Source organism: Pelecanus crispus, chromosome 4, assembly GCF_030463565.1.
Source record: "Pelecanus crispus isolate bPelCri1 chromosome 4, bPelCri1.pri, whole genome shotgun sequence".
NCBI classification, from domain to species: Eukaryota; Metazoa; Chordata; class Aves; order Pelecaniformes; family Pelecanidae; genus Pelecanus; species Pelecanus crispus.
Window position 1 is genome coordinate 18,360,218 of NC_134646.1, and position 18,893 is coordinate 18,379,110.

Here is an 18,893-nt window from a genome sequence, read left to right on the forward strand (position 1 = left end):
GAGATGGCGCCGGCGCCGCCCCCGCCCCTCCTCCGCCCGCCCTCACGGCGGCCGCGCCGCCCGCCCGGCTCTAGGGCCCGGGAGCAGCCCCGCCCGCCTCACGCCGGCACCGCGGGCGGCCGGGCCGCAGCTCGCTCCTCCCGCCGGAGCCGCTGCGGTTGTTTCCTTTCTCAGGCGGGCGCTAGCAGCGCCCTTGTCCGCCGGGGAGCCGGGAGGCCGCGCCGCTCCCCACGCTGACCGGTGCCCCCGCGCTGGGACCGGAGCCGGCCGGGAGCTGGTGGAACAGGCGCTCCGTCCCCACCCCCTCTCTCCGGCGGAGTCAGCAGGGAAGAGGCTGAGGAGGGGAGCTGCGCGCAACGGCGTCCTCCGCATTGTGCGAGCCTGCATGGGCACGGCGCGGGGGCGCGGCCGTGGGCTTCCCCCGAGCCTCCCGCCCGGCGCTGCCGTTAGCCGCCGCGTTAAGGCGTGAGGGATGCTTTTGTGCGCGACTGCGGGCGGAGCAGCGGGTAACGGCGGGGCTAGCGGCGGCTGCGGGCTGCGCTTGCGGAGCAGGTCGGGCGCCGCGGTCACTCGCAGCCCTCCCGGCGACGGAGGCCGGGAGCGATGCTGAATTAGGTGACCGGAGCCCTTGCGAGCGCCGGGGCAGGCTTAGCAGCCCGTAGCCGGCCTGAGTCCCAGCGGAGCTGGGAGGGCGGGCAGGCAGCTCCCCATGGCGAGCAACCGGAGCATCGAGCTGGAGCACTTCGAGGAGCGGGACAAGAGGCAGCAGCGCGCCGGGCCGCGCCGCGGCGGCACCGGCTCTGGCGGCGGCGGCTGCGGCGCCGGGCCGCGGGGCAACGGGCTGATCCCCAGCCCGGCGCACAGCGCCCACTGCAGCCTCTACCGGACGCGGACCCTGCAGGCGCTCAGCTCGGAGAAGAAAGCCCGGAAAGCCCGCTTCTACCGCAACGGGGACAGGTACTTCAAGGGCTTGGTGTATGCCATCTCCACCGACCGCTTCCGCTCCTTCGACGCCCTCCTCGTCGAGCTCACCCGCTCCCTGTCGGACAACGTGAACCTGCCGCAGGGTGTCCGCACCATCTACACCATTGATGGCAGCAAGAAGCTCACCAGCCTGGATGAGCTGGTGGAAGGTGAGGGGCCTCCAGTGGGCCGGGGGCAAGCAGGGCGCAGGCTGTGGGCGGTTCTGCCCTGGCATGTTGAGCTCTGGTAAGAGGTGGCGACGGGGCGTGCTGGTGGGCTGCAGGCACTCCCTGGGGTCGGCTTTCCTCTCGCTACCCTGATCAAAGCTGAGAGAGGCTGCCTTGCTGAAAACTGGCAGCCATGGAGCCCCTGAGGGCCAGTGGGCCAGGGTTGCCTGCTGCTGTGAGGTGCAACAGGCCTCATTTTCCCAGTGTGGACCGTCCACTTCTCCCATCACCCGGACGAGTCCTGTCTGTGTGTGTGTGGGTTGACTCTAATGGTAGTTAAGCAGCAGGTACTCTTTTCATCTACAAGAACCATAGTAAAGTTCTTGGCTACCTTTCAGTCATCACCATTCGTAAGAGAGGGACATGCCGTGACTTAGTTCTCTAATGGTTATTACACTGCCATCGATGCCTCATAGAAGGTTAAGCTTTCTGAGAGAAAGCCCCTGTGCTGTGAAAAGGGATGTTTATACCCTACCATTTATTAAAACAAACTGGTGTAAAGTCCTTTTTTTCAAATGTGATCAGAGTCCATAGATGGAATTACCTACCTTGTCTGACTTCCAAAAGCATTTTATAGAATAAAATGCTTTTCAGAATTGTCCCTAAGTAGCTTTTGACAATGGGACTTAGCTGTTAAGGTTGTGTAGACCTTGCAAATCTGAGCAAAGCAGTGCTTGACTACTTCTCAAATTGGGGCCAGAAGTACTTTTTCCTGAATGAAACATATGCCTCTTGTTTGTAGGGAATGATAATTACCAGAACAAGTAGACTTCCCCCATGTTCTCTTACAATGTCTTAAAATACAGTTTAAACTCAGCATTACATGAATCAGCCTTTCACATTTATTGGTGATGTTGTGCATACTGTGAGGTTCATAATCAATTTGCACTTGATGCTTCTCCTCAGGTATCTTAATACATCAGCCACTGCAGTCTTCTACCCACTGACTCTATATGCCAGGAGTAGCTGATTTGCATTAATGTAGTAGTATGATTTGTAGGTCTTCTAATGACTCTTCCTTTTTAGGCTTTCAGCTGTGTATCCTTTAAGCTTTGATTTGGAAACTTCTCTTTCAAAGCAATGCTGAATCACACCTGGAGAACTTGATGACAGAGGAAACCTGAAGACTTTTATATAATCCACCAGTAAAGGCACTGGGAGTTAGGGACCAGCCACTCCAGAACATGCAAGAGGAAGGGACAGGCTACAGCATTTGCTGTACAAAGAGGGTCTCATTCAAAAAAGATATGCATGAAAGTGAACATAGTAACATAGTGCCTGAGGACTTTCCTCATCATGTGATCTACCATAAGGCTATTCCACAGTCAAAACAGAGGGAATGTGAAATGATTGCAGAGTGAAATGCTGACTCTGTGGTAATAAAATAAATGTGAAGTCAACCAAAAACTTTTCCATGATTCTGTGATTAATTTAGAGACAGCTAAAAAAAAAACTGAGATGCTGGAGTGGGGACGATAGAGAAAGGAGATGAAGCAAAAATTGGATAAACTAATGATAACTTGGGATGACTTTTGAAATGTTGCAGAAGGAATGATCTTAAGCTTTTACGGCTTAAACAAAACAAAGACAAGATGACTTGCTGGACAACATTATAAATGCAGTGTGTACTCTCACAACTCTATTTAAGTTAATAACTGAAAGCAAAAACCTACTTCCTATCCTTTTAAATACCCATTGAAAGAGTGACCTTTGTCATTGCTCTTCACTGGAAGAATAAAGCAAAACAAATGTCACAACTGAAAGGCCATTTCCATGCTTTCTCAGTAAAATAAAAGGGGGAAAAAAGAGTCCCAATTACTTAGTCATCTATCCATGACCAATACAACTCTCGGGAATCTTAAGAAAATCCTGTAGCATCATAATTGGATTAGTATGTTCTCCAGTTAGCATGCCAAAAACTTTATCAGTGTAAGTCTAATCACCATACAGAGAAAGGAAGGCATATACAGGGCAAGAAGAAAGCAAACAAGTAGTGAATCCATCATTCCTTGAAATTATCTGAGCTCTTTGCCAGCTGTTTTGTTCTGGAGATGCTGGATGTGGATCTGATTTGTTTTTGTTTTATTTCTTGTGGTTCTAGCGCAGCAAGCTTGAATTTCTGCTCTAGAATAAATACTTGAACATTGGTGATATCCTAAAGCTTGAACTGCAGTAGCACCACAAGTAGTTTTGAATGGTATTTTGTTGTACTGCTTTTTAATTTTCAGAAAGGAAAATAAAATTAAAGTGCTATTGTGCATGCCAGCTACAGGCTGAACACAAGACCAAACATGGCTACTTGTAATATGGCATATGTAATTTGCACATCATCAGTGTTGTTGAACTGGTACATGGAATCGCAGCAGTTCGGGTTCAGTGGTGGCAGCTCTGTAGAGTGAGCAGAAAGCGAGCGCTCAGCCACCCTTGCCAAGCCAGCAAGATCTGCATTAAATCCCCCTCAACTCAAGCTCATGTGTGTAGTTCTTGGACATTGACGTGCCCCAGTGCAGGCAAACTCTTTAAGGCCTATTTGCCATTTATCAGGTTAATATCTGTCTGGGGTATAAAAGCTGGCAGTATCAAATTCTGTATTGTAATAGCCCAAACTAGCTGAATTGACTCACTGATGAATGCTTTTTTGGGTTTGGCTGTATCTGGCAATCTGTTTTACTGTTTATCATTTTAAGAGGAAAATAGCTAATGCACAGGTGTACTGTAGGTTTCAAATATTACTGTTACAGGTAGAGTCAGTTAAAAATTTGACCAGATCAGGTTTATTAGTCAAAAATCGACAAACTCCATTTTAAACATATTGTTTTTCTTAACTGGATATGACAGACAAAAAAGCATGGTCTGGTGGACCAGCCTTAGGCAAATATCATTTATATTCCCAGCCCCTGTAGATTAGGGAACATTATGACTCATGAGTTTGACAGTTTTCATTGCTTTCTCAGAATGGGAGGAGTGGAGAATTTCATTATCTGCTCCTGATCTTTTTTGAACAGACAGATCCAGAGAGGGGATGGGGGTTGGGAATATTATGACTTTCTTATAGTTTCCTTTCTTTCAACTTTACTATCAGACTTTACACTACTTTTTACTTTTGAATAGGAGATTCCATGTGTAATTTTATATTTTCCCTTCATTAGCAATAATGGAATAATAGTTTCATTTTTGTTCTCTACCAAAGTTAATTAACTGTTTCTCTAAATCCTTCAGTTTTCTTTAAAAATGTAAGCTTCCTAAAATGTGATACTTGTTATGGTAATAGTAAGAACTGTGCAGTTCTTTAGTGCTGAGGTTTGTGTTTTACACTGGTATCAGTCATGTTCTGTCTCGCTATCCTGTGTTTTCATTGTCTTGGTAGTGAAAGACATGGACAATCCTGATAGTTAAGGTCTGCTACAAAGTTGGGAGACATTGTTGGATTTTGGGAGAGGAAACCAAGTGTAGACTCTATTCCTGGTGAGAAAAGTTACATTGATTTGGCACTTGATAGGGATTTTTTCTAGTTCCCTAGGTTGAAAGCATTGCTAAGAGTCTTTGTTCTTTCAATTACAATGCTTAATTAATACAGTCCTTTATAAAATGTCAGTTGTTTTGCCTGCATGGTTTTGCAGACAATCAATAGATACCTGTAGGGAAGTCTTTGGGCAGGAGGGGGGAAGGTTCTGAGCAGGGCAGTCCTTATGCATGGCTAGGACATGTAGCACAGGACAATATCTGCTTTAAAGAAATGGGCTCTGCCACACTAATACAGTGTAAAAGAATGTTTTTGAAACAACATATTGAGCAATCCAAGTATTTTCTACCTTAGATCCTTCTTATTGTTACTGCATATTACATTTTAATCCTGTTTAAATACCTGTGATTCTAGTCGATGCACACTTATATTAGGTCAAGAATATCTTTTCTCTTTTCGGGGCAAGCAGATGGTAACACCAAGTAGGCAGTTTGTATTTTTGCTTCTTCCAAAAGGTATAATTACCATCCTGTGCTAAAGCCAAAAGCTGTAATGCTTTTTAAAGAGGCAAATGTAGCAGGTTTAACAAAGAAGGGTAAAAATGAAGGATAAAAGAAGGATTAAAAACCATTAAAAGCATATGCTTCCACATATATGTTCAAATCACTGTAGTTACACAGTCCTGGAGCAATGGGGTGTGGATGTGAAATACAGATGTAATTGCTAGTTAAATTCTCATCCAAGCAAAATAAAATAGTTCTACCACTGTGCATCTCCTAGTTTCAGGGACGGGTGAAATGTAGTTTACCTGAAGAGAGTTACTTACTTCCTGTGAAGGAGGCATGTGGTATTAGGTGGGTTTGATACCAGGTGGCCTTAACTGTTTTCTGAAAGCTTTTACTCTTGCCTGAGCAGGGAGTTGGACCAGATGACCTCCAGAGGTCCTTTCCAACCTCAGCTGTTCTATGATTCTGTGAAAGCTTGTAGGAAGCTGTCATCTGAACCTCCTGACTAAACTCAAATGAGAACTAGGAGCAATTAGTCATCTGCTAAAATCCTGGTTGTCATCCCAGGTTTTAAAAAGTGCATGGGCAACTTAAATGCTGTAGATGAGGAAAGATTGTGACTTACATAGGGTTATTGGAAGTGATGTGAAAGTGAAGGAATCATAAGAAACTGATGAAGAAGGAAGTTCTGTGAAAGAAAGGAAGGAGAGACCTAAATAACCTAATCCTTCATAAAAGGGGTTGTTTTATTTTTAGATCAGTCCTTTTATACATGCTGTAAATATACTGTTCTGGAAATCTGCTTGGCTTTGTGTTACAGAACACAAAAAAGGTACTCTACTGCGATTCCTAAAGTTAGAAGGTTAGTAGCCCTAATAACTACTGCCCTATACTGAAAAAGCAGCTTTTGGCACCCTTGAAACTAACGAGTTCCACCAAAAGAAGCTGAGGAACATGAGTTGGATAGATGAAATGTACCTAGAAACCTGTCCTGTCCTATATGCTTCACAGGGGAACACACATTTAAAAAATACAGAGACTAACAGTTTTCTTTCTGTAGGGATGTTTTTACCTGTTCTTTCTCTGTTAAGCAGTGTGTCACTTAAAAACATGATGCTTTATGTGACTCTCAGGAGATAGTAGCTAGTGCTTGTTAACACCTTGCAAAAAGCAAGCCAGAAAATCCTGTTCAGAGACTTTTGTTTCAAATACCCTGACTCAGGATTTTTGAGTGTTGTGCACTTAATTTATTCCTTACATTACCCACTGCAGGGTGTATCCACAGTTTGTTTTTTAACCTAATGCTAAGGAAAATGAAATATCTACAAGTCTTTCTTTAGTAGTCTCTGTTTTTAAGGACAAAAAGTCTGAATGTTTCTAGGCTATTTGTTAAATGCCTAGCAGTGGGCTTTAACTCACAAAACTTGTGCTGTGAAGAACCCCAAGTTGTCAGGCAGCTGTGTTTCCTCAAACCTGGACATAGTTGCAAGTGATGTACACTTGTGATACAAAAGAACAAGTTACATGCTGCTTTTACTATCAGTACCTAAAATTGCATGGCTGAATTTTGGAGAGTTCACACACCCGCTCGTCTCTTTATCCATGCATTTATATCTTGAAAGGTGAACTAGGCACATTTCCTGTGAGTAACAGTGTTGAAGAAACAGATAGCAAAAGAAAACCTTCGTAGATGAGTTTTTAAGTAAGCAAAACAGTATTTAGGCAACTGATCGTCTATGGCTATTTATTAGTCAGATTGACCAATGTAGTCGTTTTCTCTTTTATCCATTCTCTGTGTTCATCATCTGTATTTTACTGTTGTGAGGGAATGGCAAGTATTATCTTTAGATTATTAGCTCTCTGAAACTGGAATCCTTCTACAGTGTGCTTAAACTGTATACACACTGCACACACACAGGTCTTGCTTCATGGATAGTGTTTCTGGTTATTAATGAAGTACAGGTAAATTATTTAGAAGCAGGTAGTGTTTCCTTGTTAACAGGCAATATTTCGTGTTTCATGTCTTCTAGTGTTTTTCTAATGTTAATAAGACATAGAGAATCAGAAGTAAACTTACTCCATTTGTTGATTATATTGTGACCCAAAATATCAGCAGATGTTACTCCTTTTAAGTGAGCATATGCCCCATTTGAGGAATTTCTGGTGGTAGTAGGATTTCTTCGTGGAAGATTTGACACTTTTAGATTGCTCTGGGTACTGTCATGAAGCGTTGGATGGATGGCACATATGCTCTGTTGGAATTATAATGCCAAGTTATAAGGAGGTTTCATACTTCTGCCAAAACTGCTCTGCAGTCTGGTTAAGCTTTCTGCTGTAGAATAGTTTGGCTGGGTTCAGAGTCCCAGCTGTAACCCACGTCTGTAATTCTTGCTTTTTTTTTTTTCATTAGAAAAAAAAAAGAAGCAAGTATTTCTTAATAGATCTTTCTTCTTCATTAGTCTATAGTTTATTTCTTTACCTGCAAATCTCAATGTAATTAGTGACTAACTTCACGATCTGTAAAAACTAGGGAGCAGATTCATGTTAATGCTAATGTTGTAAGCTAAAGACAAGGTAGTTGTTTCCAGTAATGTAACTGCTGTGCCTGTGTGCCAGTTAAGGCTAGTAGGCATTAGCTTTAAAATCTTTCAAGACTATAAATGGAAAGTGGGCCTTCAAACCATAAAATTGACCTAAGACAGCAATGTAAATATTTGAAGTATTGTTTATGCCTATTTGTGGAGTTGCGTCAACTTTCTAAGGCTGGTAGATGTACAAATGACCAAAAAAAAAAATGCTATAGCCTGATCAAAATGCCACTGAAGTCTCAGAAAAGATTTTCTTAGTAATTGAGATGATATGTTTCTAGGTTAGACACATGAAAAATCTCATTCAAGGCAGTTTGTGAAACAGCCAAACTTATTTATGTATGTGATTTTAACTGTAACATTATCTGTTACTTTGTTAACTGTGTTTGAAATTAATTTGGCTGGTTTAAACCATGCAAAAAATAAAGTGCTGTTAGTTTTTACAAATATTTGTTTCCTTGGAGAGTGTGGAGATTATCAGAAGTGTGTATTTATATGTGAATTAATCCCACACAGATTTAAAATCAGGTCATATGTTAAAGCTGTGAGCAAATATTATATATAACATTACACTTTGAGGTTTTTACCTACAAAATATAATGTAAAAGAGAGAGAATACAAATAATTACAAATGACTTGATGTTTCTTCCAAACAGACAATCATAAATGCATTTTCTACTTTGGAAGATGGCTAAAATAACAATTTAAACAATAGCACAGTGTTCAAAAATTAATGCCTGCTCATCAAGGTGTGGTGTTTTCTTAGGCATGCTTTTTGAATACACCATTCTGTAGGAAAGTTTCCTGTAGTGAACTTCGTAGGTATGATTTAGCTTACCCCTGCCATTTTTTTTCTTCCTTAAATATTTTCTTCTGTTGAATAATCAATCATATGCCCCTGTTAAATCAAACAAATCAATGTTTAACTCATTCCTAGAAAATCATTCTTTATGCAGAAAGCAGCAATTGGTTTCCTAATTATATTCTGTTTCTAGTGGATTTTTAGGTATTTTGCAAGGTTCTCAATAGAACTTAGAAACTATGGGTGAAGTTCTGGCTGTGGTAAAATCATTAGAAGTTTTAGTAGTAATTTCAATGGAGGAAAAACTTCATCCTTTATCTTTTAAGTCATGAACAAAGCAAGTCACGCAAGTACATGTGTTTTCTCACTTACAGTCCTTGCTCTAATCCTGCCATATGTGCCTACCTTGCAGGTGTAGTAGTAAAATCTGGTTTCTGTGTAAAACCTGTGTTATTAAGCTTAGTTTGTATGACTGGTATAAGAAAGCAGGCATGGAATTTAAAACACTTACTAAACAATCTGTAATATACAGTTCTCAAGTAATTAGTCATTCCTGTATCTGCCAATTATAGGAAATTTTGCAGTTTTGCCAGATACTTTTTTTTTTTTAATTTTATTTTTTTAAAAGCTAAAATAGTTTGTGCTTCAACTTAAGGTTTGGCTAAATGCAGTTGAAAGAAGTTGAAATTTTTTCTTTTAAGGTATTACGTTGTTTTAAGTTGAAAGCACTTCCTATTTTTTTTTAACTGAAAAAGAAAACTAAGGCCTCTGCTTAAAGGAAATTATAAGAATAAATCTGTAGTAAATGGGTATTGCAACCTATTCAGATAATCAAGAAATTATTTTATTCATGCATCAAGCAAGGGAAGTAGAAAGCAAAGAGTTTTAAACTGCTATTTTAAAGAAATAAAGATCCTTTTGGATTAATACGGACTGAAAATTTTATAACAAGACAATTTCTGCTGTCCTAAAGGGTGTTGTAGTACAGCTCTGACAGATAGTACATCGTATTCTATGATAGTATAAAGAAGATATTCTGTTATGATACGTGTCCATAGAAGACAAAGCTAGCATACCATATTGAGACTCTTCTATGGTAAATCCTCTAGCAAAGGGACCTTTTGTTCTCTACCTGTACTTCTTTATGTAAAGCAATTATTTACTCCAAGTTGGAGAGCCTGTTTCTGAACAGCCTTAATATTGACGGTTGTGTTGTTTTGGTGTGTGGGGTTTTTTTTTGGTTTTTATCTTTGTTAATTTAAGCTTCAGCCCTAAGGTTTAACTTTGAATTGTCTTGTGTGCGTTTGTTGGTATTTTTAATGACCTAGGAAGTGCATTCTTTTGGGGTTTGAAAGGATAATTCCAAACATGCTCAGTGATGGTGAGTTTTGAGGTACCTTGTAGTGCTGATTGCTAGAATTTATTTAATTCTTTTGCACACAGCTGGACAGGCTGTACTGAAGAGGTTACTCTGAAGTGATAGGTGACTTCATATACTGAAGTTTATGTAAAATCTTTGAGGTGCTTGGGACACTTAGTGTGTTTAGAAAGATATTCTCATGCATAGGATGCTGTCAGGTTTATTTATATAAAAAATATTATCAGGGGATGTTTAAATACTACCAACATCTTATGCAGTTCAATAAACTTCAAAGGAAGTGGTCAGGGACTTTCCAAAGTTGAATGCCTAATATTATGCACCCAGAATAATAATGACTAAATTACCTTCTGTTCATTTTTTTGTAGGAGGAAATAATAAATAGCATTCTTAACCAACACACACAAAAAAACAAAGCCACTTGCTAGGTGCATCCACAAAAAGTTTAGCATGTAATCATGGAAAAAAATTGTCCTAGGGGCATGTCCTGGTTTTGGCTGGGATAGAGTTAATTTTCTTCATAGTAGCTAGTAAGGGGCTATGTTTTGGATTTGTGCTGAGAACAGTGTTGATAACACAGGGATGTTTTAGTTACTGCTGAGCAGTGCTTACACACAGTCATGGCCTTTTCTGCTTCTCACACCCCCACACCAGTGAGTAGGCTGGGGGTGCACAAGAAGTTGAGAGAGGACACAGCTGGGACAGCTGACCCCAACTGACCAAAGGGATATTCTACACCATATGATGTTATGCTCAGCATATAAAGCTGGGGGAAGGAGGAGGGAAGGAAGGGGAGGATGTTTGAAGTGATGGCGTTTGTCTTCCCAAGTAACCATTAATGTGTGATGGGGCCCTGCTTGCCTGGAGATGGCTGAACACCTGCCTGCCGATGGGAAGTAGTGAATGAATTCCTTGTTTTGCTTTGCTTGCGTGCATGGCTTTTGCTTTACCTATTAAACTGTCTTTATCTCAACCCACGAGTTTTCTCACTTACCCTTCTGATTTTCTCTCCCCCATCCCACTGGGGGCAGTGAGCAAGCAGCTTAGCTGCTAGCTGGGGTTAAACCATGCCAATGTTCTACGTCACACAGTAAGCTAGTTGTAGAGCGACGAAAAACAAAATGATCAGCAGTTGTAATGTTAGTAAGTCTATTGGTATGAATTAGAACTACCAGCTTCTTTGAGATGCTTCTTACTTGGCAGCACTGTGTTTAGAGATACACAGCTTCATGGCTTATTAGAAACTGTTCAGAAAATAAGAATAGTCCTTAAATCTAGTATTAGAGGATGTAGAGAGGGAAGCCTTTGCTTTCTGTTGCAGCTGAGCTGCTGTAACAAAACTCGAATATCTCATGCTATTTCACAATAACAGGATAGATGAGTAAAAGGTCTCTGAAAACAGCTGTAGAAAGAGAACTGTCGACCTATTTAGAATAATAGGATAATTTAGTTTGGAAGGGACCTGAGGTTATCTCATCCAATGTCTTGCTCAAAGCAGGTTTGCTTGGAGACTTGTTGCAACTTAATGTGTAGTTCTGGGGTAGTGTAAGCTTCTAGGCCACCACAGTTCTTCCTAAACTGTGTGGGTTTTGTTTTCCCCTTACCTGTAGATTAGTGCTAGTGTGCATGTAGCTGTGTGGAAAACCCATTCAAGGAGTTCATGGGCTGAAAACAGCTCATTTATCTTTGCTCATTTTGGGGGGAAAGAGGAGGAGTCTGGTTTGTCTCTATTAGTGCACAAAACAGAAACCACTTGGTCTATGAATATGGGGAGGAATGATGGGGATGAGTGAAGAGGAAGAATACAGGCAAGGCAGCAGCATCCATAAAACCTCACACCAAATTGTTTCTTTGTAGCTCAGTGGAGTACAGTCCCAGTGATGTTTGTGGAGGCAGAACCGGCTGCCAAACTTTCCCAAACAAAATCATTGTTAACTTGACTTAATTACAATCTGTTTTCTTTCAAATACAGCAAGTAAACTTTCAAGAAGGTCTAAATACAAGATAAATTAGAAAGCAGTGTAATTGGTATGGGAAAAGGAACACAGAAAAAGTCTTTTGGATCACAGTAATTCTTCAGGGGTTTGAAAGTAATTTACTATCTTGTTTTTAGAATAAGCTGTACAACTTCTAAGCTAAATCAGCTCTCCAAACTAGAGTTCAGAAAATAAAAGTATTGTTTAAAAGTTTTCTAGTGCATATCTAAACATAGGTATACATTCTGTAAATTTTACAATACTGTCCAATAGATGTATGTGTACCTTTACTCCTCTTGCTGTGTGTATAGGAGGTGAGTTTGGTTTGTTCCACCAGTGACCTTGAGTGTGTAGCTTTAATTTTAGAGCAGGCTAAGCTTTTTAAGATATAGGTAGCTCTTCTGCTTAGAGAAATGGTGTGTTCCATCAGTTTGGAATGCTTCCCTTTCTTCCTTCTGGCAATACTCTGCCTCTTTGAGAAAGTCTTTGGGTGTCATCTTGTGAGACCCCAAGGATGTGGGTTACAGAAATAACCCAGAGTTAAAGATGTCCTTTTTCATGGTCTTCATCTTGAATATTGCTGTCAGACATTAAGAGAGTTGTGGTAAACAACAAACAGCAGTTTGAAGAGAAAATTGTCCTCTTCTAAAAAAAGTTAGTCTCCAGCTTTGCATTATGTCAAGGAATGGAGAAAAGTAGTAAATTCCTTAGGTCTGCATCATGGCTGGTGCCACTTTAATTTGATGTAATGGTGTGTATTACTAGCCTGTGATAACATCTTTTGTCCTCTGACCTCCCTTTCATGACTTCAGGAGATATCAGCAGTGCAGGCTTTGAATTAGGAAAGAAATCAAAATGGGGAAGTGTAGATGTCCTTTCATATTCCTGTATTCTCAAAGTCTCATTTGTGGCCTCAACAGATGTTTGCTGGTCTAAAAAATGTTGAAGTAAATACACTTCAACAGTGTATCCTTGGTAGAAAGGCAATAACTCCTGGTAAATTAATGTGTTCTTCAGGGCAAGGATCTTGAGATGCTTGAATTTTATTCTGTTAAAACTTGCTCCTTTTAAAATAATTCATTATTAAATATAGGTATGCGTATACATATCTTGAAGTATATACTTGAGTAATATATAGGAAAGGACCTGGATATTTGCTGTAGGAGAATGGTCTTAATGACATGTATTGTGAGCTCAAGTAATTTAAGCACTTGCAAAATGACTCCGCAGTCAGAACTTATTTCCCATTTCTTTTGGATCATATCTTCAACCCCCTCATTACTCTTCACTGTTTGGGTGTTTTCTTCTGTTTTTTTTTTAATTTCTTAACCAGAGGTCTTTTGAAACCTGTTGAAAGCACTCTATGAGAGTATTGTTTGGGTGGAAAGCTCTGATAATTTACAGTCCTACATTTAAAATGGCCTGCAGTTGAAATACAGGAAAACCACTCCTGAAAAAATTGTTTGGTATTTTTTTTTTTTAAATTGACAAAAAATAGCTGCAAAACCCCTTAAATTATGAAAATGTCATCTTCTTTTCAGGTGAAAGTTATGTATGTGCATCCAATGAACCGTATCGCAAAGTTGATTACACCAAGAATGTCAATCCAAACTGGTGTGTGAACATAAGGACTGGGTCCACTCGAACCTTGACATCTTTGACATCCACAAAGAGTGAAGTGAAGGAGAGTAAAGATTTCATTAAACCCAAATTAGTGACTGTTATTCGGAGTGGAGTAAAACCGCGGAAAGCTGTGAGAATTCTGCTGAATAAGAAGACTGCTCACTCCTTCGAACAGGTCTTGACTGACATCACAGAAGCCATTAAGTTAGATTCGGGTGTAGTCAAGAGACTTTGTACACTGGATGGAAAGCAGGTAGGAGAATAAATTGCTGTGACCATCTAATAATTCTGAGTTAATCTAAGCTTCTTTGTTTTCATAACTTGAATTCTTGTTACTGTATATGCTTCAACCTGCTTCTGAATGACAGTTAATAAATGGAAACTTTTAAAATTTGTATTAAAATATTACTATCTACAAAAAATTAAAATTGTATATAATGCAAAAGAAGTTGGCCTCTTTACATTCTAAGTATTAAAAAAAAAACCCACCCTTTTTCATATACTAACTCTATTGCATTGCTAAAAAAGTGTTGATTGAGTAATACAGTTTATTTGAAACATTTGAAAGCAAACTTGTTAAAATACATATGTGTTTTCAGAAGCAGAGTCATGTTTTCAGACTACTACATAGTGCTGAGTGGTGTAAGAAAAGTATTGCTGCCTCCTTCCATTTTGCTTCCACAGATTGCTATTTAAGTAGCAAAAGGACTGAAATATCTTTCTGGAGGTAGTAACTGACATGATCTAAGGTCAAGAATTTTATCTGAAATGAGTATTTCAGGGTGGGGTGGTGGTCATATCTTTGCAACTTGCGTTTGCTTTTAATTTTACCACTGCAAAAACATGCTGCCAGGATTAATGATGTGGTCGGTCCTTTACTCTCACTCAGAAATACAAAGGAGTGGCCCGCAGAATGTTCTGCTGGACCAGGTAAAAGTCTCAAGAATACATTTGCTGTTGATCCGTCAGGTTAATGACTCAGCCCTTCATGGAACAGGACTTTGATATTTGATACTTTTATATGACACTGATGTGGAACTTTGACAGTATTGTGACATTAATAATACAGAGCAACATAGGCTGCAAAGTACAATCATAGAATGCTTTGGGTTGGAAGGGACCCTTAAAGGTCATCTAGCCCAATCCCCCTGCAGGGAGCAGGGACAGCTTTAACCAGACCAGGTTGCTCAGAGCCCCATCCAACCTGACCTTCAATGTTTCTAGGGATGGGACCTCCACTACCTCTCTGGGCAACCTGTTCCAGCGCTTCACCACCTTCATTGTAAAAAAATTCTTCCTTATATCCAGTCTAAATCTACCCTCCTTTAGCTTAAAACCAGGCCTTGCTAAAAAGATTGTCCCCGTCTTTCCTATAGGCCCCCTTTAAGTACTGAAAGGCCGCAATAAGGTCTCCCTGCAGCCTTCTCTTCTGCAGGCTCAACAATCCCAACTCCCTCAGCCTGTCCTCATAGGAGAGGTGCTCCAGCCCTCGGATCATTTTGGTGGCCCTCTTCTGGACCCGCTCCAGCAGGTCCATGTCCTTCTTTTGCTGAGGGCTCCAGAGCTGGATGCAGTACTGCATGTGAGGTCTCACCAGAGCGGAGTAGAGGGGTAGAATCACCTCCCTTGACCTGCTGGCCACACTTCTTTTGATGCAGCCCGGGGTATGGTTGGCTTTCTGGGCTGCGAGTGCACATTGTTGGCTCATGCCCAGCTTTTCATCCACCAGTACCCCCAAGTCCTTCTCTGCAGGGCTGCTCTCAATCCCTTCATCCCCCAGCCTGTATTGATATTGGGGGTTGCTCCATCCCAGGTGCAGGACCTTGCACTTGGCCTTGTTGAACCTCATGAGGTTCACACAGGCCCAACTTGCCAGCTTGTCTAGGTCCCTCTGGAAGACATCTCGTCCTCCTGGTGTGTCAATGGCACCACTCAGCTTGGTGTCATCTGCAAACTTGCTGAGGGTGCACTCAATCCCACTGTCTATGTCATTGATCAAGATATTAAACAGCACTGGTCCGAGTATGGACCCCTGAGGGACCCCACTTGTCACCGGTCTGCATGTGGACATTGAGCTGTTGACCACTACCATTGAGCTGTTGACCACTGTTGGATGCGACCATCCAACCAATTCCTTATGCACTGAACAGTCCACCCATCTAATCCGTATCCCCCCCATTTAGAGAAGGATGTTGTGGGGGATTGTGTCAAACACTTTACAGAAGTCCAAATAGATGACATCCGTTGCTTTTCCCTTGTCCACTGATGCAGTTACTCCTTCATAGAAAGCCACTAGGTTAGTTAGGCAGTGCTTGCCCTTGGTGAATCCATGCTGGCTGTCTTGAATCACTTCCCTGTCCTTCATGTGGTTTAGCATAGCTTCTAGGAGGATCTGTTCCATGATCTTCCCAGGCACAGAGGTGAGGCTGACAGGTCGGTAGTTCCCAGGGTCCTCCTTTCTTCCCTGTTTAAAAATGGGCACAATGTTTCCCTTCTTCCAGTCACCAGGGACTTCACCTGACTGCCATGATCACATAGATCACATTCAGTATCAGGTACCTGGACTATTGTATTGTTGACTAAATATTAGGATCCTTGCTCATTCAACAGGTATTTTTGCACACCTGCATGCCTATATATTTGCATAAACTACTTGTAAAAGTTTCAATTGTGTTCAAACAGCTGTGGGAATTTTTGCTGTCAAGCTTTTTGTAATGGTTGTAATCCTATAGACTACTTAAAAAGCATCTTTTTGTGTTGAAAGTTGCTAGCAAATACATTGCAGAACAAGTGCGCTTACTCGGATTGTCTCGATATGAGGTCGGTCTCTGTGGTTATGTTCTGTGTGCTGTGGATACACTTTTTATAATTAAGTACTTGAAAAGAACTTCTGTTCTTTGGTATTAAATATAGCAAGGCAAATGCATCACTGAGACTCTTGATTTTTGGTATTTGGTTGCACTATAGTGTATTCTGGTTCTTCTAATAGGTTTGGTTTTTAATGAGATCTGTTAATGAGATTTGTTAAGAGAGAATCCTTCCTAGGAACATCTGAAATGTGATTTAGTCATGTTTAATTTAATACATAATAAAATAGCTTTGAGGATATTTATTATACAGTAATTAGTGTCTTCTGCCCATGAAGTCTTCTGTCACTTTCTTGGATAAGATGATTTTAATCTTCTCAAGCAAGTAGGTAGAAAGAGTCAGGAAAGGAAACTGCAAAAACTAGGATTCGTGGTTCAGATTCACCTCTTCTGTTGCATTGTTAATACAGTAGAAACTCATTGCTCTGCATTGATGTGAAAGATGCAGTAGTGCATCAGGGATCAATAAAACTAATTAACATTAAATCTCACATATGTTGCTTGCAAATTACTGTTGCCCATGGTGGATGATGGGTGTCTTCAGTCCACAGTGAGGATGACCAATCATTGGTAACGCTCCAAAATAAGTATAAGATTTCTAATTGCTGCAGTACTTCCTCGTGCCCTTCTATGGTAAAGACAATAATCAAACTTGGGCGGCAGATGTAGATGTAGGTGTTCTCAAGCAGGATTGGTAAATCCCTAGTTCTCACTACAGCCTGCAAATAGCTGCTCCATACAACTGCCTCTCTGTGTGAACTGTTTCAGCAGTAGTAGTGCATAAATGTACAGACCTCCCTTCCATTTGGAAGAAAGGCCTTTTGATTTTCCATAGACTTTGGGAAGGAGCTTTTGCTTGTACAACCTTAGTGTAATTGTGTTTTAAGTGGTCTTGGGATACAGTGCCCCAGATAGAAGACCTATGGCTTTAAACACCCTGATAATAAAAGCCTCCTTCTGGTTATCTAGGAGGACAGAGACTTGTGGGTGGTTTTTTTCGTTTGTTTCTTTTTCTCCAAAGTGAAGGGCTAACCTCAGTTTTAGGCAATAGGGATCTTTTTTCTTTGTTTGTTCATTGCTGGTATATGTAGAGGTTGGTACACAAGGGCTTTGTGGGGTTTGGCAAATAAAGAGTTGCTTTGCTGCCAATTACCAATTGGTGGAAATTTCTGAGCCTGTTTTCTCTAATGTCGTAATTGCTTATTCTTCTAAATCTGCTAGGGAGGCAGATCTTTTATGTTCGTTGTAGTGTTGGCACAGCTTGAAAAGCAACCATTAAAAAAAAAAAAAAGTCATTTTGTAAATGGCTGTGTTCCTATAAATGTAGCTCTTGTGTTTCTCAGGGTTTTGGCTTTTTTCTTTTCCCTGCTCCTTCACATTTTTATCTCTGAGGAAATAATTTTTTTTTTTTTTTTTTTTTCCAGGTTTTGTGAGCTAATAGGTTTGGGTTGTATTTTCTGTTTAATACAGAATTGATGCTGAAATTCGGGTGTTTAAAACATGCATGTATAAAATTTGTATCCTTTTATTAGGGTATGTGTTGTTCTGTTAACTTATGGGGCAATTTTGTTTTCCAATAGAACTATTTAACATGCGTGTAGTAAGAAATGATCATTAAACCAGTGATCTATGAAGAAATCTTTAATTTTGAGCAGTACAAAAGAAAGAATGTCCTTCAAATAGTTTTTTACTCTTCTGACTTCATTAATCTTGACTGTAGCAACATCTTGATGATAATGGTAACACAGAGAATAACATCCATGTTGGGTATTTTCCTCGATTATTGTGTGTGAAAATAGACAATTATCTAGCTTTTAATTGTAAGATTTTATAACATTTACAAGGTTACCTTTTATGTTCATTTTCAATATGGATGCTGTAACTTAGAATATTAGTGCTTTGTAGGCTCAAGTACACATTTTTTTCTTTTAACTACACTGATGCAAGGCTGACTTTTCACTTTTAAGCTGTTGAGTAACCAACTTTTTTTACATCCCAAGACTTTTTTGATGGTTTCTATATGAGGAAAAATATTCCTGTAAAAGTAACTAGGCTTTAGCTCTGCAGTGCAGGCTTCTGCTATTCCAGTCTTTGTGCTTCTGACATTGAGGTTTGTCTAATATATTTGCTTGACCAAAGTGTTTTACTTTCTTGGCTGCATTTTTCCTTTCTGTTCTTTGCTGGAATCTGTCACTATCCTACTGTGAAGCAAGGACAGTCAGACTGAAACTTCTCCAGTTGGGAAGTTAACCCTTCATTATCTTGGAAGAGAATGGAGGGTTTCTGTCTTGCTAAACAAGCTTCAAGCTTCAGTCATTGCAAAGTGTAGGGTAGCAACTTAATGGTAAGTTACCTGCACTAATTGTTTAAAAGAATATAATGTGTGTGGGGTGTGTGGGGAAATTTCCTGTGAGAAACTTAGAAAAAGCCATACAGAACTCTGAAGCATGTATTATTTGACACACAAAAGAAAATTAAATCTTCACTCCAGGAAGATAGT

General features: G+C 40.6%; 1 protein-coding gene across 3 annotated transcripts in view; it reads left to right on the top strand.

Annotated features, from left to right (window-relative positions):
* Nucleotides 1-709: 709 nt before the first annotated feature.
* The window catches only part of DCLK2 (doublecortin like kinase 2), an 89,305-nt gene continuing 71,121 nt past the window's right edge, over nt 710-18,893 (top strand). For all 3 annotated transcript variants that reach the window (XM_009482960.2, XM_075708829.1, XM_075708830.1), the window contains exons 1-2: nt 710-1,133; nt 13,445-13,779. In XM_009482960.2, coding sequence (XP_009481235.2) covers nt 710-1,133; nt 13,445-13,779 — 759 coding nt within the window. The remainder of the gene's footprint in view (nt 1,134-13,444; nt 13,780-18,893) is intronic.